The 25,073-nt window shown below is 46.7% G+C and overlaps 2 protein-coding genes across 6 annotated transcripts in view; one reads left to right on the forward strand and one right to left on the reverse strand.

The window, feature by feature from the left end:
- Positions 1–25,073, reverse strand: part of RpL35 (Ribosomal protein L35) — a 343,229-nt gene that overhangs the window by 294,918 nt on the left and 23,238 nt on the right. The window lies entirely within an intron of this gene.
- The window catches only part of bou (glycosylphosphatidylinositol anchored membrane protein boudin), a 42,978-nt gene continuing 34,319 nt past the window's right edge, over positions 16,415–25,073 (forward strand). For 4 of the 5 annotated variants that reach the window (XR_011509890.1, XR_011509891.1, XM_070529492.1 and 1 more), the window contains exons 1-3: positions 16,415–16,640; positions 18,772–18,918; positions 22,972–23,085. Coding sequence is in view for 3 of the 5 variants with exons in the window: in XM_070529492.1 (XP_070385593.1) it covers positions 16,577–16,640; positions 18,772–18,918; positions 22,972–23,085 (325 nt within the window). In the remaining 2 variants the exon portion in view is untranslated. The remainder of the gene's footprint in view (positions 16,641–18,771; positions 18,919–22,971; positions 23,086–25,073) is intronic. The other variant, XM_070529491.1, reaches the window with a different exon arrangement.

Here is a 25,073-nt window from a genome sequence, read left to right on the forward strand (position 1 = left end):
GGAAGCAAATAAATTATATAGGGTGGTGCCTAATGACATTGTGCCCAAAAAGCTTTACTATGTCACCTGGGGCTGCTCGGCTAAGGCCATAATTGGCTTTTGAGGGTTCCCACTCGTATCACCCCCTAACTCCTGGAGGAACTCAACCACTTGAATGGCACCTTGCCACAGGCATCAGTTATTTCTTTTTGTTAGAAATGATAATTAGACATTATTTCTTGTCTCACCCTGAAAACAATGTGGTTCGTGACATTTCGAGAAGGTGGTGACCTCCAAGTTACTGTGGTCAGTGTGTAAGGCGACTAGCACAACATAAAGTTACATCTCGTGCATCAGGCAGAATACTGCTATTTCCAAATAAATTTGCTAAATAGGTCACAGAGGTGATTGTGAAGCTGAAGTCGAGTGCTTAGACAGATTGAGAATGTTAATGGTTGTGGAGATTCAAAGCCGCATCTTCAAATACTTTGCGCAGCTTGCATGACAATGTTGAAACTGGAGCCTGTGTCCTGTGCACTAATATTTCACTGTTTTGTATGGCTACCTTTATAGAAGATGAAAGCCAAACTTCTCCAGGTTTAAGACTGGTTTTACGACAGCTATGACAGAGCCAACTCCTTGGTGCACGCTTATGGTAGTGGTGACGAAGCCATCAGGAGCACTCCACACTTTTATGGATTACACAAAAACTGAACAAGCAAGCCCTATGAGCATCATATCCAATTCCTGCAGTAGAGCATACCGTTCAGATATTACGAGTCACAGCTTGGTGTATGGAAAATTGATGCCCAAATTCAGGGTTTTGGCAAATCCCTGAGAAATTACAGAAAGTTCTTGACCACCTTTACAGCACCGTTCCGTTGGTTTCGCTTTAACTGCTCATGCGATTTGGTATCTGGTGTGCCCCAGATCAAACACAATGGTATATGGAGGATATTCATCCAGAACTTATATGTGTTGTTTGTTATATGGTCGAGGTTATCAGTTGGTGCTCGCGAAATGCGAAAACACCCGTGTGCTTAGATTTAGGTGCACGTTAAAGAACCCCAGGTGGTCAAAATTTCCGGAGTCCTCCACTACGGCGTGCCTCATAATCAGAAAGTGGTTTTGGCACGTAAAACCCCATAATTTTTAATTAATCAGTTGGTGCTCAACTAAACAGCAACACAACGAACTCTGCAGTACATTTGAGGGCACCCACTGTGCAAGAGCTGCCATCCACAAAGAGAAATGTAAGTTTGGCATCACAATAATATTCTACTTGGGGCACATGAACAAAAACAAGCTCAAAGCTGTCACAGACATGCCAAGACCATCCTCCAGAACTACTCCTGCTAATGGGCATGACCACCTATCTAGGTTTATTCGCTCCTAACATGACAAACGCTACACCCATTGTCCAGCATGCTGTTTTCAAAGCATGGTTTGTCTGGAACCCACACAGGTTCCAGAATTCTCAAAATGAAAAGAAATACTTTCTTCAGATCCAGTGCTTGGCTGGTGCTCCTCAAAATGAGAGACCAGCTGCTAATCACAGCTGATGCTTTGTGCTGTGGTCTAGTTGCAGTGCTCAGCCAAAAGCAAGACGATGGGCAACATGTTACTAGATACGCCTCAAGATATTTTGCAGAGACAGAATGCCTGGCTATGCCCAGATATAGAAAGAAGTGCTTTCTTTCTTGCAAGCTCGAGATAAATTCTATAAATGGGGCAACATTCTGTTTCCCAGTTTATAAAGTGTGCACATGATTGATGCATTATGAGGCATAATGTACACCTTAGGCAAAGACTTTCCCGCAGCTGATACACTGTGAAGTTCTCATGTGAAGGAGAATAACAGGCACCACAAGGGCCTACCAAGATTGAAGGCTATGCATGCTGCCTCTCCCCACCTTCTTTACAAGAACTGAAGAAAGAACAAGTGCTAGATTAATGCTGCTGCCAACTTTGCATTTTCACTCGAAAGAGCTGGACAAGGTGTTGCAAACTCTGAAAGAATTCTGGCTTTACAAGGACAATGTAGTCCAAGACATTTTGATATTTTGGCAATAAAACCATCGCGCCCAAGAAGCTACAGGAGCTTACCCACCCAGCACTTCTCATTTGAAGGCCACTTTGGAATCAATAAATGCCTAGCAAGACGACAAAGTACTGCATCATAAATACATACAAACAAAAAATGTCTTCAAGTCATGTCGTACATGCTAGCAACACAGGGCTAAGAGAAGGGTGACACTCCTGCAATTGGGATTCTGAGAAAAGCTGTTACAGAAGTTCACTATGGACATATTTTCTATTGGAGGGGTGTGGTGGCTCATCGTCACAAAATACTAGTAAGGGTATCCTGAGCTAGTACTGGCTAGTTTGACAGGACCTGTGGTTGCGACTCAATGCCTCTTTGTTTTCACAAGGCGTGCAATAGTGTAGTGGTCTTGAACTGCAACAAACTGTAGCTTGCAAAAGGGCGCAGCTCGCTGTTTGCAGAATTCATAAGAATTCCAACAAATGGCGTGTAGTCCACGCTACCAACAGCGCAATGATCTCACAGAAGCCACCTAAACTCATCCAAGAACTCCCTTGAGACATCAGGTGATGCCTACAAGACACACGATTATAGACTGAGCCTTCTGAAAAATAGCTTCTCGCTAGTGCAAATGCTTACGAGCCAAAGGCTTAGGACTACACTTCCAGCTACTGCAGACAGCTTCTTTCCACAATTCCCGGACCGGAGGAAAATGAAAGTGCATGAGCAAAAGTGCTGGCAGAAACAGAAAACTTACTCTGATGTTGGGCATGGCATACAAGATCTACCCAATTTGTATCCAGACATTAATGTCCGAGTAGTTGACCTGGAAAATGCAGGCACACTTCAGCAGCCAGGAGATAAGCCCAGGTGATAGTGGATAGACACGGACAAAAGGACCATTCATCTCAAACAGGACACAACGAGTGCCACTGCCTCTGGCTGCATAATCAAGGATTTGATGAAAGTTCGGCTGGTCAGGCATGGAAACAAAACAAAAAAACGTGACCTAAGAAATAATAGTCATACGACTATTATTTGCCGAGCATGCGCAGGAACATAGTCACAAGATTGACTGGAACAATGCCACTGCCGTGGCCAAAGAAAAGAACATGTCATCCCGGCGGCTGCTAGATTCGCTAATCGTTCAATTGACGCCAGCTACGATGAACCGGACACCAGGGACTATGCCTGCCATTCACGCATGTTCATTACGTCACATGCTGGCTACATAGGTGACGATGATTTCCTGTCCAACTCAGTGAACGAGGAACCCTTGTGTAGTTCCGAAACGTCGGGTTATACATCAGACTTGGTCAGTGACCGTGAACCCCCCTTCATGCCTCTGGCTAGGGGAGAAGAACACAAGCAGCTACACGACTGTACCAAAGAGGTTCCGTTTTGTAGAGATCCTGGGCACCAACACCATAGAAGTGGACAATGCATAACACCAGCTAAGCAGTAAGCAACATGACCCTTTTTATACAGGGAAGGATGTGCTACAAAGATGCTCGTACTACTGTAACGCTAATGTGCATGCTTGTAGAAAATGATCACAATAAAAAACTCACCTCCTGCCTAGTGCTCAATGTTGAGGCTACCATTCTTAATCACAATTACTTTATCTCACCTAGCTAACAGTTTGTCAAATCTCAACGAGGTTTTAATAAGAATCTTGTCTCGACTACCCGAAACGCCAGTCTGTGTAGTAGTGTTACACAGTGTTGGGGTTCAAATCTGCCATAATCATGAATCCGAATGAACTTGCCCACATTTCAGTTATTCTGCAAAATTATTTGGGATCACTTCGTTGCTTCTATATGCACTGAGGCAATCACAGCTGTGAAACACATTTAGGTCGTACTGAAGATGTCAAAGACCATGTAACATATGTGCTGAAAGGAGCAATGACAACTTACGTCATTGACAGATGCCATTTAGATGAGCGTTGCTGTGCCAGTAGAAATTGCTGCTTTGACAATGGCTGAACTTGAGACAGAATACCATGAGGCAAAGTGAAAAGTGAACAAAGGTGCATTTTTCAGCTACATCACCTCATTGCTCCAATGCCCATGCATTTGATAATTCATTCATACAATGCGACGGCCTAGGCAAAGCCACGTTTGGATGAACCAATGTCTGCTTTTAAACGTAACAAAATTCCACTTTTTCACGCACTAACGAACAACTGGCAGGTTTGAAGATTTACGAGTGTCAAGAAATATTGAATCTGTCATTCATGTGTTTACACTTTGTCTCATTCTTCGTATGATCAAGTGTATGCTTGAAAGCGCAGACACTACTGCTGGCTTGCTAGCTAAACGCACTTTCAAGTGGCAGCTGGTGATAGAAATCTTCGAGCATTTGTCTATAAAAACGCTCGCGTAGATTTCGCGGTATGCTCATGCCCTTTCAGTGCAATGCACTGCGTGACACCTGCCTGTCAGGCAGAGCAGGAGAGCGCCAAGGGACGAAGCACCAAATTGTTCATTTGGCACTGTAAATACGTATGTCTCTATTATAGTGTGCCTGTACATACACTTCGACGACGGCAATGATGCCACCGCTTGCAACAGTCGGCCAATTTAAAAAACGTGTCACAGCGTTCGCTTTCCATGTGTACAATCTAACACGGCGAGTCTCTTCTTTCATGCGGAAGCAGCCTTCTGGATCTAAAAACATTGATATCGCGAGCGCAACAGAACAAACGGGCGGTAGTGCGCATGAGGTTAAAATCGTAGTCCGCAAAATATGGGCTATAAATAACGGCTCAAACACGTTACTGATGGGTGTCAATTTAAGGCGCGCAGTGCATTTAAAGCGTACTTTCAGCGAGAACTTCAGGCGGCGTGAAAAATGATGCCTAAGCATGCATAAATTACAAAAAAAAATTATGTACGTCCCAGACGAGTTGAAAGTGGTCGCGGCCTTACCTTACCTGTCTATGTGAATGACAGGTGCAGCCTCTGAGCTTCTATACGATCCCTATTCGGTATTGTATTGGGTACAAGAAAGAGTTATTACGCGGAAATATAAGGAACAGCTGGGGATAACCAAAAAAAGCTGAGATGTACCATTGAAGCTCCCATGCTATGCACACATCCACGGAGGAAGGAAACTAAGGAGAGGCCCTACCCCCTCCGCGCGCTAGGAGAAAAGTGTGGCGGAAATTACGTAGAAGGACCTCATTTTTTTGCTGCTTTTTTATTTTTTTAGCTGTATGGCCACGCCTTTTGGGCCACAATGGCGGCGTTGTTCTGATTTTGAGCGCTCGCACGTGTTGCTCTGGTAGGTTTCGTGCCGTGGCAAAGACGCTGTGTGGGCGGGTTTGCGTTAGTCACCGTGTCTTGTTGCGCTGTGTTACCTGCACCGTGCTCTGCCGGATGTTACGCGAGCGCGCACGCTCCGCGCGCGAAACCACGCGCAGCGCGGCATGGTTTCGCGAAAGATGTAAACAAGAGAGGAGGGTGGCACAAAAGGCGGAGCATCGCCATGAGCAACGCCAACTTCCGGCTTCACTTTTGCTTCACAAAGAGTGACGTCAGGGCCTCTCCTTAGTTTCCTTCCTCCGTGGGATGTGTGCACGGAGGAAGGAAACTAAGGAGAGGCCCTGACGTCACTCTTTGTGAAGCAAAAGTGAAGCCGGAAGTTGGCGTTGCTCATGGCGATGCTCCGCCTTTTGTGCCACCCTCCTCTCTTGTTTACATCTTTCGCGAAACCATGCCGCGCTGCGCGTGGTTTCGCGCGCGGAGCGTGCGCGCTCGCGTAACATCCGGCAGAGCACGGTGCAGGTAACACAGCGCAACAAGACACGGTGACTAACGCAAACCCGCCCACACAGCGTCTTTGCCACGGCACGAAACCTACCAGCAGAGCAACACGTGTGAGCGCTCAAAACCATAACAACGCCGCCATTGTGGCCCAAAAGGCGTGGCCATACAGCAAGAAAAATAAAAAAGCAGCAAAAAAATGAGAACCTACTACGTCATTTCCGCCACACTCTTCTCCTAGCGCGCGGAGGGGGTAGGGCCTCTCCTTAGTTTCCTTCCTCCGTGACACATCCAATTGACAGGAAGCCGCCATGGCACATTTTGACTACCGGAAATAGGTGGCGCTTAGAGCCTTAGAATTAGAGTTGCATTAAAGAATGTTGAAACAGTTTTTCGTTTAAAATATTCTACGTGATGCTTATCTTCATTGCCAGTTTCTGTTTTCGTCCCTTGTACAGAGAATCGCCAACAAAAAGCACAATTTACAAACTGTTTATTATCACGAATAGCAGCGAGAACCGAAACCGAACCCAGGACGACGCGCTCGTTGCGGGTACAATTTGCGGGTACAGCCAGCACATGCGTACAAAGGCGATGCATGCTACATTCATGAGAACAATATCTCGACATCGGTCAATGCTGCACAACATAAGCTTGCAGCTGTAGTTTTCACACATTTTTTACACATGGTACGCTTCGGTTCTTTTCGGATTTACTCTGCGACACATTTCAAACTGTGCCACTACGCACATGCCAACATTTCGTCACAATTTCTTCAAAGCGGCATTTAGTTCATCGAGTACACCGACAAAACATGCGTGGAAACGCTTTCGAGCACCTGTCTCCCCAATCCCCGCCGCCCCCCCCCCACTTTTTTTTTTTCTATACCGCCGCTAATTAATGCACGTCCACATACCTCCACATACAAATTACTCGTGGCGTGTCCCTTATTCACTTACGTACAGTGCTTTACATCGCGGCTAGTCGCGTCGCAATCCCGTGTTTCTCTAGGTTTAACGCCCGTTCAATACCTATGTAGAATCCAACAATCGGTGTGCTCTGGCGCAGTTAGAAGACGATCGTCGTCGCGCTCTTTGCACACCACAAACGCGCCACGCACACACACACAACTAGATTGCGCAAAACGCGCTGTTCCACCTTGCATCGCTACGTTCGTGGTTGTGCTGTTTGCGCACGCCAAAACGCGATGTTCCACCTTCGTTCGTGGTCGTGCTATTTTGCGCATACAGATTCGTCACACACGCAACTTAACTGCTCTTTGCACACACCAAGCGCGTCACACACCTTCAATTGCCGTAAAACGCACTGTTCCACCTTGTATCGCTTCGTTCGTGGTCGTGCTGCTTGCGTGCACGCACAATGAACCGCCTACCCTGCTACTCCGGCGAGTTGGCTCACACAATTCTACCACTGCTCTGCGCTATGGTATACTTCTATGGGCCCCGCGCGCGCGCGCATGGGGACTAGGGCGTTTCAGGAGCTAGGTGCGTTTTTCACACGACAACTAGGGACCTAGGCTCCCCTAGGGCGAAAAGTTACCTAGATATATATAGTACCCGTTGGCGCCGCGGGGGCGGCGCTGCAGTCGACCGGCTGCACTGGAGAGCGAATGTAAATGCGCACCCGGGTTAACCCGGGTGGGGAAGAGTAAAGAGGAGAGGGGCAGGAACCAGCTTCTCGGGTCACGCGGCAGGCATCTAGTAAAGGAGGCATTGGCCCAAACACACGGCGGCACGCACACATCACAACACCACAAGCATGGATGGATGGATGGATGGCAGCTATACCCTTTGTAACGGGCGGCGGCTGGCGCCACCTAGCCTTTTGCTCCCCCCTCCTATTTTATTATTATTCTTTTTTTTTCTATCTTTATATCCTCTTTTTCTCAACCTAGTTTTTACTCCCCTCCGCCCCCCCCAAGATAACTATCTAAAACAGTAGAGGAAACATTTTGTCCCCGATTTATGTTATTATCCCTTGACTTCCTCCACCAATCCTCTAGCCTCCTCTTCGTTACTGCCACTCTTTTCTCGTCTATTTGCCCTCGTTCCCGGGAAAACCTAATGCCCCTTCCATATCTGCCACTGTTCCCTCTGCCAGGGTCGGGCGAAGGGCTGTGCATCTCAGTACTATGTGTTCAGTGGTCTCCATTTCGGCTCCGCAAGCTGCGCACCGAAGGTCCACGTCTTCAAATTTAGCCCTGTATGTTTTCGTTCTCAAAACCCCCGTCCTAGCCTCGAATAATAGTGAGCTGCCCCGCGAGTTATCAAATAAGAGCTCTCTCTTAATCTCCTGTTTTTGTGACCTATACATTGATAGCGATGGCTTTCCGAGCATTCTTTCTTCCCACATTTTTCTTTCCGTCTCCTTCACCTCCTTTCCCACACTAGAACCACTTTGGATCCCCTCCCTCGGCTGTAGGTATCTATTCCTCAGCTTCCTCGTTCTGAGTGTGCACTTTGTGTTCAAACTTTTCATGTACAGATATTTGTACACTTTTCCTGCCCACCTTTTTTCCGCCAGTGCTGGGAGTCTCTGTTCAAATTTTATTTTACTTATTGCCTCTCTACCTTCAAATGACGTCCATCCCATGTCCCCCTGCACTCCCTCATTAGGGGTGTTCCCGTGTGCTCCTAAGGCCAACCTGCCTACACTTCTCTGTCTCGTTTCCATGCATGCCTGAACTTCCGATTTCATGCACAGTACTGAATTTCCGAATGTGAGGCCAGGTACCATAACCCCTTTCCATACGCCCCTAACCACCTCGTACCTATTATAGTTCCAAAGCGCCTTGTGTTTCATTACAGCCGAGTTCCTTTTCACTTTTTCAATCATAGTTTTTTCCTGTTCTTCCAAGTACTTTTTGCCCTCGTTTAGCCATATGCCCAAATACTTGTATTTTTCAACATGATCAATCTTAGTGCTTTGTATTTCCAATGGTTCCCCCCTTTCTTCGTTGTATACTATTATCCCAGACTTCTCTCTACTGAATTGGAGTCCCAATTTTTCTCCCTCCTCTCCACATATGCTCATTAGTTCCTGTAGTCCTACTCGGGTGTCAGCAAGCAGTACAATATCATCTGCATACATCAGTCCGGGTAGTACTTGAGCTACCTTCTGCCCTTCCAGCATATAGCTTATGTCGGTTCCTATTGTGCTCTGTTCTAGTCTCTTTTCCATTTGGCTCATGTAGATCATAAAAAGCAGAGGTGACAATGGACAGCCCTGCCTGAGACCTCTTCTTATTTTAGCTGGCTTTGTAGTTTCCTCCTCCCATGTTATCTCTACCTCATTATCTGTATAAACTTGTTGTATCCGGCAACCGTAGCAAGACGCCATGCTGCTACGGTTGCCGGATTAAAACTGACTACTGTCACCAAGTCTAGCAAGCGTCTCAGGAGCTGGCAACCTCGGCGCGTAGCAACATGGCGGCGCTCTTGCGATTCCCGATTTCAATGCATGGGCCCCACGGAGGAAAGAAACTAAGGAGAGGCCCTGACGTCACTCTTTGGGAAGCAAAAGTGAAGCCGGAAGTTGGCGTTGCTCATGGCGATGCTCCGCCTTTTGTGCCACTCTCCTCTCTTGTTTACATCTATCGCGAAACCACGCCGCGCTGCGCGTGGTTTCGCGCGCGGAGCGCTCGCGCAACATGCGGCAGAGCACGGTGCAGGTAACACAGCGCAACAAGACACGGTGACTAACGCAAACCCGCCCACACAGCGCCTTTTCCACGGCACGAAACCTACCAGAGAAGCACGTGTGAGCGCTCAAAAAATCAGAACAACGCCGCCATTGTGGCCCAAAAAACGTGACCATGAGGAAAAAAAAATAAAAAAAGCAGCAAAAAAATGAGAACTATACGTCATTTCCGCCACACTTTTCTCCTAGCGCGCGGAGGGGGTAGGGCCTCTCCTTAGTTTTCTTGCTCCGTGATGGGCCCTATGGGTAGCTTGTCCTCTAGAGTCAGTATAGTAACTCTATGTATTTAAAGGAGAGGCGTTCATTTGAGGGATCGCCAGTCGTTTTGTGCGCAGGCGTGAGTAAGAGCTGGAGCGAGAGAAAAATCTGGGGGCTTTTGCTCCCTGCATCTACGCGCCACCGCCGCATTAAAATGCCATATCCGTGAACGTGTCACAGAGGGTGGCTTATTAATTTGATGGAGATGGCATTTTAATCTTGCAATTACAAAAAATGTTTTGGCTATGCATGGTCGCTTTTTCATCTTCGATATCATTAACTTTCCATTACACGTCTCGTTGCTGCCTCATTTGATTAGAAAGCAGTACATATGCGCATGCGTACGCTAGTTTCAGTTCTCAGTGTTATCTACATATATATGTGTACCGCTTCGAAGAATAAAACAATTGTTGGAAGTTAGCGCTGTGTCCGCGACGTACCTCTGCCTCTCGTCCCTTTTTGTGCGCTAAAAACTACTAAAACTACTAAAAAGTTATGGAATACCAACATGCCCAAACCTACGCTCTTTCAAGTTATAACAGGTGCTCTCCTGAGGCCTCCGTTTGTCGGTTACATGTGCACTCCTGGAGCAGTGCTTGTAAAAAATCCAATCTATCGTCGCGACGAAAAAAGCGACCCGCAACTTATACAACACCGGTCAGAACCTTGCCCTTTCTGACACAGCGATCACCAAATGGGGCGTCCGTGCCCACTGCCTCACCGCGCGGGCAGCCAGCGGCGGAGCTAGACCGCACTCCGCAACGCCGCCATGTCTTGAGGACAAATCATACAACACACTCTAAAGAAACCTCCTCCGCAGTGCCTAGGCATAGTCGGCAGATTCATATATTCAAGGAGCAAAAGCCCCAAAAGTTTCTCTCTCGCGCCCGCTTCAACTCGCGCCTGCGCACAAACGACTGGCGATCCCTCAAATGAACGTCTCGTATCATTTCTCCTCACTAGGGAAAGGGGAAGTGGGAAATACAGGGAAAGGTAGGTGGCGGGTGATTATGTTATGGTACAATCAGTGGCGTAGCTAGGACGTCTGGCACCCGGGGCCCGTAGGTCTTCTGTCACCCCCCGGGGTGTAGCCGGCGGAAAGAGGGGTGTCTTCAGACGTATATGACACCCTCCCCCTCCCACTGGCCATTGCACCCGGGGCCTACGGCCCCCCCCCCCCCCCTGTTGCTACGCCACTGGGTACAATTGGATACTATATACACGTTGTCCTATATGCGGATGCGCACTGTAGACGCAATACACGTAAGAGCAATGCTGTCCATACAAAAAGTAATCTAGTCACAAAAAATTATTGCGCAAACACATTTCGCACTAACTGCACGTCTCACAGCTTCTAGAGGCGATCGTCTAAACCAGTTTCACTTAAAAAGTTCAAAAGTGATTTTATGGCACGTTGGGCACAGTGAACAGTCCTCCACGCGCCCAAAAGCTTTTCTTCTGAAAAGAGGCGGGAGTCCAAGCTGTCAACTGTAGATTTGAGTGTTCTTCGTTCGGCCGCATATTGAGGGCACACGCTAAGTATGTGTGCTCAGGAGTGTGACAGACGCTACAGTCAGGGTCCCGTGTTTGTCCAATCTTGTGAAGGTATCGGTTGGTGTATGTCACACCCAGCCGTAATCGATGAATGAGTGTTTCCTGGCTTCTCCGCAACCGAAGTGGAAGCCGGAATTGTAATCCAGCGTCAAGTCTATGGTGGCGCTCTTGTCGATGTTCGGGGTTGACCCAATGTCGCGCCGTAGAAGCTTTAAGAGAGGTATGGAGCAAGGCGTTAATGTCATACCGGGAAAAATGAATTTTTATAATAGTTCCGTCAGTGTGCGCCTTTTTTGCTTCTGCGTCAGCCTGTTCGTTTCCAGCTATTCCACAATGGCCAGGAATCCACTGCAGCACGATGGTATGCCCGGAATGAGACGCCTCAGCAAGCAGAGACATGATGTCATAAACCAGAGGACTATATGCGGTTCTGCCACTCATATAATTGCTAATGAGTTGCAGTGCTGGTTTTGAGTCACAGAACGCTGTCCACTTCTCGAGACTCTGTTGCAGTATGCAGCGAACCGCTTCTCGAACTCCGGTCAACTCAGCTGCTGTAGACGACGTCCTGTGTCCTATCTTGAACCGTTGTGCGATCCCCTTTCCTGGCACCGTGTAGGCCACCGCGGAAGAGGTCTGTGTCACAGAACCATCTGTAAAAACATGTTCATAATATCCATACATGTAAGCAATGTTGATAGCACGAAATGGTTGAGCCCAGCAAGCGGTATCTTCGACTTCTTCGTTATTCCAGGGATTGAGTCTCACCGTTGGCTTTGCCATCGTCCAGAGTGGAACTTCGGGTATGTCATACAGTTGGAAGTCCGACGGCAATAAGTCTTGCTGCGACAACACGGCTTTTGAGTAGGCGGACACAGGCCGTACGCTTGTGACGTTCGTGAGTGGATGATTCCTGTGTGTAGTCAGCAGCCTTAGATGCACTCGGAATGGCTCATGTTGCAGATAAACTCGAGCTGGGCACGCACGTGCCTCTGCAATAGTGCCCCAAGTAGACGCACATCGTGGTAGTCCTAGGCAAATTCTGAGTGCGCGAGCCTACGCACTTACAAGTGTGCGTACAGCAGTTGTGCTAACCCGAGAAAGTACAGGCGCACTGTAGCGGAAGTAGCCAACAAAAAGTGCCTGGTAGAGCTGCAGAGGAGATGACTTGGATGGCCCCCATGATTTTCCAGACATTTGTCGAATGATCTGGGTAAAGCTGTCCAGCTTTTTTCTTAATCCAGAGAGGTGCTTCGACCAAGATAAGTCACGGTCGATGATGACTCCGAGAAACTTGTAGTGGGTTACTGAAGGTATAATCTTCCCATCAATCATAACGGGGTAGCAGGCCATTGACTTCCGTGTAAATGCCATGGTTGCACTTTTTCCGGTGAGAGCTGCAGTCCGCAACTGTTTAGGTATGTCGACGTTATTGACACCGCGCGCTGCAGCTTCGTTTGCACTTGCAAGCGCGTTAAGCTCGTGGTCCATATACATATGTCATCTGCGTACACAGAGACCAAGACTGTGCCTGCGTGTTCTTTGACCAGTCCAATGAGAATGTTATTAAATAGGGTTGGGCTCAATACACCTCCTTGCGGCACTCCACGATAGACGGGGTGGTTCTTTGTTTCAACGTCTGGAGTTTCTCTTGAAGATAGCTGGCTATCCATTGATGCATACGTCCCCCGACGCCACATTCTTCTAGGGCATTTAAAATTGCATCATGTAGAACGTTGTCAAAAGCACCCTTGATATCTAGAAGGACAGCGGCCGTTAATCGACGGCGGCGTTTCTGATGTTCAACAGTCGTTACTAGGTCAATGACGCTGTCGATTGACGACCTACCCTTTCGGAAACCTGTCATTGCGTCTGGATATATATTACGCTTCTCCAAAAACCACTCCAGGCGCGTCAAAACCATGTGTTCCATGGTTTTACCTATGCAACTGGCAAGCGCCACAGGTCTGTAGGAAAGCATAGCATGGGGTGTCTTGCCTGGTTTCAATAATGCAATGATTTTGCTTGTCTTCCAGTCTTACAGTTCTCGAGGACCAAGAGAGATTGTATAAAGCCAGAAGCTCTTCAGTCGCTCGAGGGCCTAGATGGCGCAAGGTATAGGTAATGCCATCAGGACCAGGCGCACTTGAGTGTCTTGAAGAGGAAATCGCTGCACGTAGCTCTTGCAGCGTGAATGGGAGGTCGAGACGATCGTCCATTGTTGGAGGAGCACACCTGAGCACTGAAGCTACCGATGTTGTAGATCCAGAGAGGTGTATGCAGAAATCTTCCGCGATTTCCTTCTCACTGCACGTCTGGATGATAGCCAAAGCTCGGAAGGGACGTAGCTGTTGTGGAGGAGATGGTAGTGCTCGTACAACATGCCATATTGCGGACAACGGTTTTCTTGGGTCCAGGCTGGTGCAAAAGGACCTCCAACGTTGTCTGTCGAGCTTGTCTAAGTATCTTTGAATTTTCTTTTGCACACGGCGTGACGTCCTCAAGTCTGAGATCAATTTAGTTAGCCTGTATTTCCTCTCGGCGCGACGTCGGACTGCCCGCAGATCTTCATATATAACGTCAACGGATGTTCTTGAATTTGATGTTTGGAAGATGCGTGTTGCTGCGTGCATTGCTGCACTAATGCGCTCTTCAATATCTCTTTCGGTGAAATGACACAGTCGCAGGATTCTTCTAGCTTGTTCTGAAAAGCATACCAGTCAGTGCGTCGCGTATGAGAACTTGGAAGTCTTGGAGACCATTTCAATTGTAAGTAGGTAGGTGATCACTGCCATACGTTTCAGCATCTGTGCACCAAGCAGCAGAAGACGAAAGGCATCGTGGAGCGATAGCTAAATCGAGAGAGCTGCTGTATGTTGTGCCACGAAGAAATATTGGTGAGCCATCATTCAGGATGTCAAGATCATTGCTGCTTGTGAAGTTAAGAAGTTGTCTTCCTCGAAGATTTGTGGTCCTACTACTCCAAAGATGGTGGTGCGCGTTGAAATCACCTACAATAATATGAGGTCCTTGGCAAGAGTCAAGAACAAGTTTCAGCTAGGTGTCCAGAGTCAAATCTTCCCCTGGGAGAAATATAGCCACCGATGATCGAGGTTATCCGGCGCTTTAGCTTCAGTGTTATGAGACGTACTCGTTGCTGTTATGCACCGGAACTTGGTTTAGCGAATACGTGAGGTCACATCGCACACATAGTAAAAGTTTGCTAGTATTTCCACTTGTCATAGACGCGAATTGTTGATATCCAGAGAGTGTAAATGGCCATGTCATATTCGGCTCGCATATTACAATAACTGGAAACCGATGCTTGAGCACTCTCTGTTTAAAATCTCCCAGGCGACCCCGTAGACCTCGTGCGTTCCACTGGAATATTACGGAACCGCTTATCCTTTCCTGTAGTGACAACCTTGAAGTTGATGATGCCATGGCGTTTACTAGCTTCTATACAGCAGCAAGCACTGGTTCTAATGCGTCGAGAATTTGCACCGCAGCCTTGGCAACGGGCGTCTTAACTCCGATGAGCAGCATTCGCAAGGAACGAATCAACTGTGCAAGCATTGCCTTGATTTGTCCATCCGACGATGAAGGTTCATGTTCACGCTGGCGTTCCGGCTGCACTTCTGTACTCCGAGATGGCAGGGAAGGCCATATAGTAATGTAGGTGTTCAGAAGAGTAGACGTGGTTAAAGGTGGCTCTGACGTTTGAGGACTAGCAGGAGCGCGCGACGACTTTTCCCGGAGTACAGGTTGTCCTGTTGTCGATGATGATCTCCTTCTGCGATTACGTGAGCGCCTCTGGCGGCGGTGGTCCTTGGTAGCCGCTTCTCTGTGTGTAGATCGATCTCGTACCATTTTCCTTAGCACGGACATTTCAGTCTTTAAATTTGGACAGTCCTTCGACGTTGCCTCGTGCGGCCCATCGCAGTTAGGGCACTTCAAGTCAGAGCCAGCACACGTCAACTCATCGTGATCACCACCACAGCGCGGACATATCATCTTGTTCACGCACACAGCACTTACATGCCCGATTTTCTGGTATTTACGGCACTGCAAGTGCCTAGGGATGTGTGGACGGACAGGATGTCGCACATAACCCACTTTTACATGTGTTGGTAAGGTCTCTCCCTCAATAATGAGTGTTATGCACCTCGACCGTCCAAAGCGGTGATGTCTGTGATATGGACAGTTGAGGAGATTAGCGTTGGGAGATCGTCATTAACAATATCTGTATCGACATCGTAGATAACACCGGCGGTGGTGCTGCCTCCACGTACGATGAATGAGCGGACAAGTACATTTCCTAGCTCAGTTACAGCTTTCAAAGTGTCGAGGATGGTTCGTGTAGTCACATCAACAGTAAGTACGTTTCTTCTAGGATTAATTCGGACCTCTCTGATTCGCCCTGGAGCCAGCCTCTCGAGATAGGCAGTGAGAGTTTGCCTATTGAGGGAATTGACGTTGCCTGTAGCAGCGACGGGGATGTAGGCGATTGCGTACGCTTGCTGTGTGGGCGGCTTATTGTAGTTAAGCTCACTCACGCTTGATGTCCTACGAAGTTTTCTCTTCAACCGACGATTTGTAACCTCGGTATATCCGCCGTCAGAATCCATGTCGTCGACGTCTGAGCAGCTCGACGACCTTGGCAGAGTCGCGTTGAGGTGGTCGAGCGCAGCAGACCGACTTGCAGCTTGGAGGCCAGCCCCCAACCTTGGCGGCAGAGGAGGCGGAACGTCCGTCATTTCTTTTGATATCGTACCCGCCACGGGGGCGTCGGTACGCACAAATTTAACCAAAAAAAACAGAGCGAAGCAGGACTAGCAGCTGATCAAGAACTCGTCTTCTTCGTCTTCCCATAGAGTTTCCTGGGAAACTATGGAATACTGTCTGTGATTGCTAAAAAGCAGCAACAGCAATAACCGCTGGACAAATAAAGTTTATTCCATAGAGTTTCCTTGGAAACTCTATGGTTTATTTCTATCGTATTCTGAAATTATGCCTAGAATATGTATGTTAACACGCGCCAAAAATTAGTGGTGCGGTAGGGAATAGAACTAGAGAGTCAACGGCGATTCTCGGCATTCTTGTTCGTGGCGGCTGTGTTGTCCTGAAGCGACTGAGTAATGCCGTGTCAACAAGCTGCTTTCACGATCGTTTTCACGAAAGCCGCGTGATATTCTTAGGCTTTAAGTGTCTGAGCGTTAATGTGTTGTGTCAACTGAACATTTATTCGGCGATGGCATCGATGTGGTGGCTACTTGTAACGGTAGCGGCGGTTATCAGTAGCTTCTTGGCATCAGGTGAGTACGTTATTTTGCCACATTTTCAAATGTTACAGTCGTAGCTAGATTCTTAGCCTTCGAACAGCCATCGCTGCTCAGAGGCAAGAGTCTCGCTATGTATGTTCTACTGCTTGCAACAACTTGTTAGGCTCCTCGGCTTCGGCACACGGAACCGACGCTCGCTGTTCGTAATCCGGTCACACCCTCATCTAAGCCTCTAACACGTTGTACGATCCGGTGCGTTTCCCTGAACATCGGCGCCGTGTCAACGCATCTTTGAAGCTGCAACTAGCTTACTGTCTCTTTGTAAATATTGTGTAAACACTTGTAGCTTAAGCTGCTGCGGCCGTTAAAGCTTAGAGAGCAGCTTCCCTGCGTGACTTTCATCTTTTCTTCAACAGCTTCCTCCCGTTTTTAGGTACCAGTAAATTCTTAGCGAATTAATATGCAACGAAGTATGCCGCAGTATGTATATTATTGTGTTTAGGGAAAAAAAAATGCGGTAGCTTGTTTTCGCAATCGAATGAGCTGCGAAGAAAATGTTCGCGATTCGTCTCTTCACTCGTCAATTGTTAATACCCGCTCGGCACGCTTCATTCCGCACGAATTCACCCTCATAAAAGCGGGCGTTGTCACTCGGTTCTCTTTCGCTAACAAAGGGGCGGCGACCGGTCAAGCGTGTTTGTTTACGGGTGGGCTCGCTCAATGCACGGATGCGGTCTCCCTAGCGCAGGACCGGAACTTCAGCAACAGCGATCGATGAATGCGTCGCCTAGTGATTCGATAACGCGGTTGTTGCAGAAATGAAAAAAATCTTGCAGCTCGGTGTCGTCTACAACCAACTCGTCGGTATAAGTCAGACTGGATTGTTGTCATGTTCCCATTTGCAAATAGCCACCAGAAAGCAGCAAAATACCGGCTGCCACCAGCTAATCCAATTCAGTAATTATTAATGCTGATACTGGGTATTCAAGTTGCTGGCCAGCTGAACACTTGCTTTCAAAAGATGCGTCAACAGTGACAGCACACTAAGAAGGAACAAAGACGGGACAAAGTGCCTTGTCCTGTCTTTGTTCCGTCTTAGTCTGCTGTCACTGTTGGCACTTCATCTTTTGAAGGCTATGAACCAACTAGCCCCACATGTTCTACTGAACATTTGCTATGAAATGCTCGTCTTCATCTTCTTTTATGGTACGTACAAATCTGCTGCAGTTGACCTTATGTGCCATTTTTGAGTATGAGTAAATGCTCGCAATGAGCAGCATGATCAGTTTTTAATATGTGGCCACATGCAAGGCATCTATTTACAGATTGTGTAGGGCAGCTGTCTTAGTTGTGCTTCACAGCATAAATCCATTATGTTGGATGACCTGCCATATAGTAAACCATTACGCATTTTGCTTGTCTGTTCCACTTAATTTACATATGGTCACTACTGATAGCAGTTTGGTGAAAAGCCTCCATCAGAAGCGGTGCCACAGTGTCGAGTGCCCAGGTTATGTAGTCAATGTCCTTGGTTGAAATCCCTGTCCGAACTGGTCCATTTCTTTAGGCTTGGGAGTGGCACCAGATTCAAATTAAGCTTGCCCAGCGTGTAAGCGGCCAAGCAAGTCCACGTGCAATCATGTTGAAGTGGCCTACTGTGTGAACTAGAATAGAGGCCACTTGTGGACTGCAGCATGTGCTGCGTTTAATGAAAACCAGCCAGGACAGCATTTGTTGGTTACAACATAAGTGCCCGAGATGAAATTTGACTGCACTAGTCATCGGTAGCTGTCCTTTCGCAGAAAATGAACTGACGCAGCACATGCAATTATTTATGCATGCTGCTTGTACACATGCCTAGTCTTCAGTGGTTCATCATTTGCATACATTTTTTTATGTATTTAAAAGGCATAGATTGTCCAAATAAAAGAGCTGTGATTGTATGGCAAACATGGCTTGATATGCATTTTGTAAGGGTGTGTGTACGTGTGTGTGCAACAGATATGTGGGCTTCTATATGCGATGTAACTACTATTTGATAGCAAAAGAGAATAACACGTTGGCAGCTTTCTGATAATTACAGGATCTTACTGGGAATTTTAAGTGCATGTCTTGCCCAAACCGTGCAGCTACATGAGGCACTAAGTGCACCGTTGTGTTCCAGTTGAAGCCATTTATTGCCATCAGTGCGACTCCAACCAACACCTTCACTGCTCGGAGCTGTGGGACCATAGCAGCTCGCCAGAGCCAACAAGCTGCGACAACCTGTACGAGGCCAATTACTGCATCAAGGCCACAGGCATGTATGGGGGTGAGTTGTGACGGAGCTTTATGATTGAATTTTACTGGCAACAGGGTGTACCGACCTCATTGCTTGATAGACCAGTGTTGTGAACTGGCATTTCTTGTATTAGTGGCACTGATAAATGGAGACATGTCTTTTAGCTGATTTTAGGAGTCGCCAATGGTATTTACTAGAAGGCTTTTAATCTTCCCATTCTTCATTCTAAATAGAAATTGGGTATGCTGGCACCTTTGCGATTCCTTAAAAAAAAGAGCGCATATGGCTCTCATGCATGGTACTCCTTGATGCATAGAATTATGCATGCAGCACATCCAAATATCGTCTCTCTAATAATCGCCATGTGGTGTCTGCTTCAAATTTAAATGCACAGGTATTGAACTCATTAAAAAAAAGAAAGCCCAATGTCTGTAGTTTCTGATCACAAGTGTGTACATTTATTTTTTTACATTTACTGAAGCTACTTCAGAGAAAACAGTGTCTCGTGTAATGCAAGCATTCCTTCCTGAAGACACCTTTCCTATTCAGTCTCACTGGCTTTGCACCCTGTGCCTCCACTGTGACAGGATATTTGGCAAAATTTGTTTCATGTGGGCTCTAAATGCCAGTGTGTCATACAGTAAGTCTGCAGAGGCGAGTTGTGTTTGTGTTGAAAAATTATTGGTCTTAATCCCTTAAGCACTTTGGATGAGCCAAACTTGTGAACATGATACTGGTAAAAGCTCATCTGCCGCAATATTTCCATTTTCAAAGCGATTTGGACACACAGAGCGTGTCCACTTAGTTTTGTCTATAGTCACACCCATTATAACGGTACCGTTTTAATATATCGGTTATAACAATGAAAAGCTGCTGCACCGTCAACTTTTGCATGTTTTCTATGGGCAAGTAACCCACTTACTACAACGACCCCCCTGCCACATTATCAGTTATAACGGTGAAGTCTAGTTGCTGGGTGTCCGTGCTGAAAGGTAATGGAATGCAAAATCCTTGAAAAGAAAAAGTGAAATGTGAGCTGCTGCATGATTGCCCGCCACCCCAACTGCCGCGGCGCGAATCTCTCCATGAGATGCACGCCAGCCTCGCGCGCATCTCTTTCGTTGTCCTTCCACCCCCTCCGAGCATGAATGGACCACGCCACTGCACTGACAACACTGCCGGCACTGTTCCCAGGTTGCTCGGTGGGCCCTCTTCTTGCGCAATTCTGCTAACGCACTAACTCGCTCGTGCTTGTGTTTGATGGTTGCATTGAAGTCGTTCCTGGCCTTGTGGTTTCTCAGCCTCGTTTGACTCGCCGCCGAAATGGAAGATGGCTGATCCACCCTCTGATCATTGGCAATGTACAACATTGCCGGTGAAAAGAAAACGCGCTGCTATAGATTTGGAAACGAAGTGCTTCTAACCGATGAGGTGATCGTCACAAACGTGCATGCATCGGATAGTGACAGGGACGGCCACGACACAGCACTGACGCAGTAGGGCAGACTGCCTCAACATTGTTCCCGCGGGAGGACCTGTAGATGATTCAGTCCCTCGGGGGCTTGTTTTCGCCAGGGAACTTCTGCTGAATTATGTGGAACCCCTGGATGTCTAGGAGAAGGATGTTGGCAAACTTTGTGTTAATCATGCAAAGCTGACAGACGTGTTTTTCTCGTGCAAGCCAGTGGGAAGTATGTGGCGAGATGCTTGTGGCAATCTCGTCCCAGCCTTTCTTCTGGATTTCTCAAGCTGAGATGCTGCTGTGGTAGCATTCCCGCATTCTTTAAAAGGTGCCTTTTGGGGCCACCAAAGCCATGCCTCGGCGAAGCTCGTATGTCACTTGCCGCCCGTGACCCCTGTTTGCATAGAAGGGTGATGGTTTCGGCTAGTTGGTTTTCTATTTTAGATTGTGTGGTACATTGCGAAGCAGGGACAAGGGACGCAAGAAAAGCATTTGTCCTCGTTTTTTTCTTGCGTCCCTTGTCCCTGCTTCGCGCTGTACCACGCAACCCTGTTTGCAGTTGTTATAGCAGTGTCATTCTTGAACGCTGACATCCATGGCTTGTTAACAACATGCGATCATAGCGCGCAGGAAGGCGGGTTAAACGGTTTAACGAGTCCACACAATCTGAAGTTGGATGGAGGGAGGTGGTAGAGAGAACTGGCCTCTCCGGCGTAATAGTTTTCTTGAAACAGCTACACCATCCCCCATTTTGATATTTTTGTTATGCAACCCGGTTATAACAATTATCGGTGGCTGTACAGTGTCAGCTCTTGAAAGCCGTGTTCATTGTGTTCTACTACATAGATGGCAACACTTTGTCAGTGCTAAAACACCACGTTTTTGAGATCACTCTCTTTGAGTACGTTTTCGCTGGAGGCCTTGAAAGATGGTCTGAGCACTGTGCGAAAGCTTGGTGTGCCCGTCAGTGCTTTGAGATTTCACACGCTTTGACACCTGCCTTAGCAGTGGCAGAACGGGTGAAATACTTTCTTTGGTGCTGAACATTGCTTCGCAGAATAGTTTTGTTTGAAACACTGCAGTTAGGTTGCAGGATCAAATCCCAGCCGCAGTGGCCACATTTCGGTGTGGGCGAAGTGCAAAAAACACCCATGTGCCATGCATTGGGTGCACAATAAAGATCCCCAGGTGGCCAAATATCTGGAGTGCCAGTACAGCCTCGTAATTATGTCATTGTTTTTGCACATAAAACCCGAGTACTTTTTTAAGCACTGTAAAGTAAACCATTTTCCTCATTGCAAGTTGTACCATTTGTGGCAATGACAAATTTCATAAATATTGCTTAATGAAGAGGTAAAATAACTTTGCATGCGCAAAGTGTGAAGCAAATCGGTTGAAAACGCTCTAGAAGTGTTTTGGAAAAAGGAAAGTTTGAACATACACCATAGAAAGAAAGATAAGGTCACTTTTGGTTAGAAGAATAAAGCTCTTAAGGCACTTGCTTTTGCACTTTATTGGTGTGACATGCTTAAAAGTGCATAGATGACGCGCATGTGAAAGAACATGAACACAAGTGCTAACTTTGACAAATGCTTTATTGAAAACACGATCGCATATTTATGAGCATGCATGTCGCAATCACACTCAAGAAGAAGCAATGACGCCCCTTTAAATGGCCCCTTTAAAAGCCTCCCATTTATCTTGGTAATCTCATCTGCCTTTGGGTAAGTTTGCTGGCAACAGTACCATGAGCTTCATTCAGTTTGTGAAATCCTTGTGAGTGAGAACTGCCAGACTTGTTTCTTTTTGCTCCAATATAGCCTAGGCCTGTTATAGAAAAACATGTCAAGGTTGACAGATTTCTTTAACCTTTTGTGGCATCTATGGCTAAAGTGTTCCAGTATATGGCAAACGTGGTGCAATTGTGTTACGCTAGCTGGTTTTAATACACCCAAATGTCTTCTGAATACAGCACACGTAGCCGCTGTGGTTGCTTAGTGGCTATGGTACCCGCTGTGGTTGCTCAGTGGCTATGGTGTTAGGCTGCTGAACACGAGGTCGCGGGATCGAATCTCGGCCACGGCGGCCGCATTTCGATGGGGGCGAAATGCGAAAACACCCGTGTACTTAGATTTAGGTGCACGTTAAAGAACACCAGGTGGTCGAAATTTCCAGAGTCCCCCACTACGGCGTGCCTCCTAATCAGAAAGTGGTTTTGGCACGTAAAACCCCATCATTTAATTTTAATTTTTAGTGGCTATGGTGTTGGGTTGCTAAGCACGAGGTTGCGGGATCGACTCCTGGCCACGGTGGCCACATTTCGATGGGGGCGAAATGCAAAAGTACCTGTGTACTTAGATTTAGGTGCACGTTGAAGAACCCCAGATGTTCCAAATTTGCGGATTCCTCACTACAGCGTGCCACAATCGGATCGTGATTCTGGCACATAAAACCACATAATTTTTTTTTTATACAACACATGCATAGAAAAAGTAACAGGATCTGCTAAGTGCTAGGATTTGTGTGAGTTTTACCTGTGCCGCTGTATTTTATTACTTAACAGGCATTTATTCTGAGACGTCTTCCTGTGTGTTCAGTTCCCTTCTCTGCCTCACCTGCAGGTCGCATTGGGACGTTCCGGTTTTGTTCATCTCGTGACCGGGGTCATTACTGTGATTATGTGAAACGGCCCGGAGATGACAGAGAATACCGAGCCTGTATCTACACATGCAGTGGTAATGGCTGCAATGCCTCTGCGGGACTTCAGCCTTGGGCTGGTGGTGTGGCTGTTTTGCTGTTCATGGTCCTTGCTCGGGTGGTTGCCCTTTTCTGAAAATCTCGTCTGAAGTGTCACGTGTGGCACAGTAATGATGACTGACTCTTGCTACATACAGTGCTACAGCACCTGAAGTATCCCAGTACTAGTGCCAGTTCCATGAAATCTCATTCAGGCTGTGGTTCTTAAATTTCAGTGAAGGCAAAGTATGGTAGCGTTTATATTGCCTGCATTGGAACAGAAAGTCAGTGGTCTGTAAAGAGTTTCTAGATGTTTTTAACTTTCCTGTAAAGTTGTGAAAATATTGTTTGAAATGGAGCTATAACTGCGGGAAAACACAGGGCAGCGTAAGGGGACACAGACACAGCAGTGCCGTGCTGACCATTCCAAGTCGCAACTCGCGCAGCTCTTGGGATCAGGTGCATGTTGACCTGGGACAAGACATCTTGTGTAGGAGTGCAAGTGATTCCGACTGTTTTTATATATATAATGCAAAAAAAGGACGGCGAACATGTTCTGATAAAGGCTGGTCCACCAGCCGAAACATTTAGTAAACACATTTTTCCAAAAGTTTGGCATCCTTTTTCTGCATTGTATTATGTCGGGTCCAGTGTGAAGACGTTGAAATGCTCTGTGTGTGTGTGTGTGTATGTGTGTGTGTGTATATATATACACACACACACACATACACTGTGTGTGACCTTGATATGGCAATTGTGTTCCATGCTTCAACCTTTAGCTCCTTCTTAGATAGTGGAATTTTCTACCTTCCCTAAAACTTTGCATTGTGCATAGCATTTGTACTAATGCCATGATGTGAGTTAACTTTATCTTGTGTTCTAAATTTCTGAAAGTACCACCATCTGCAGATCTCTCTCTCACACACACACACACACACACACACACATATATTTTTCTAAAGTAATATGATTGCTGAGAAGAGTAGAAGGGAGCTCTATTTTTTCACTTGGTTGACTTTTACAAAAAAAAAAAGCAGAAGCAGTGTTCTTTAGTTGAAGAGCATCATTGTTAATTTTACTTCTGTACTGTCATAGAGTACTACTCACTGTAAATGGTATCAGTATAGTAAGTAAAGAGCGTAGCTCATTGCGAATATATTTTGCAAGTTTTAGTTAGAATGCTCTTGAAGTTCATTGCAATTTTGCACGTTTGCGAGGTGGTGTATACTGCTAGCAATAGGACACTGATACATGCAAAATTGCTTGACTGCATTCTCTCAGCGCTAGAAAAATGTTTCCCTTGGAAAAATATTGGCACAAAGTTTTTTTGTTACATTGCAACAGCTTGACATCCTAGTGAGTCATTACAGCTGTGTCAGTTCCGTTATAGCTCGCAATTTTTGTAGCTCTGAGGAACACATCATAGTTGTTTGGACCTTGTCAAATTTTATCTGAGGTGTGGCTCAAGACACGTAGCATTGTTATCGTGCTAAACTGCGTGGTTTCCAGGCCCCAGCTCACCCTTATGATACATTCTGGTTTAAAAGGAGATCGAAGAGCGATAGATAGTTAAAGGCCAACTGCAACGAAAATTCGGACAGTGTTAAAAGCCTAACTATTTTCAGATAGTATAGATATAGAGCAGCCTCCACAGAAAATTTTATGTTTGAAATACGAGTGAGTGAATCATGAAAAGAGTGCAAAAGTAAATGTTTTTGATACTGAAACGAGGAATGGGAAGAGAAAAAAAAAAGACTACCTTTTGTAAAAAGTGGTGCATGACTTGCTACTCTCGGCTCCTGAGCATGAAACATGATCTTTGAGATAATGCACTGCCTGCAGCACACTGATATAGCTGATATGACACAAGTCCCAGCATGTAGTCTCCAAGATAACTAACTACCAGGTGCATGTGTCATCTGCTTGTGTGCTGCTTAGAGGCTGCTAATAAGAAAATCGGACAGTTACCAGCCCTGGAAGCTTTTCC

The sequence above is a fragment of the Dermacentor albipictus genome, unplaced genomic scaffold (assembly GCF_038994185.2).
Source record: "Dermacentor albipictus isolate Rhodes 1998 colony unplaced genomic scaffold, USDA_Dalb.pri_finalv2 scaffold_22, whole genome shotgun sequence".
Lineage (NCBI taxonomy): Eukaryota > Metazoa > Arthropoda > Arachnida > Ixodida > Ixodidae > Dermacentor > Dermacentor albipictus.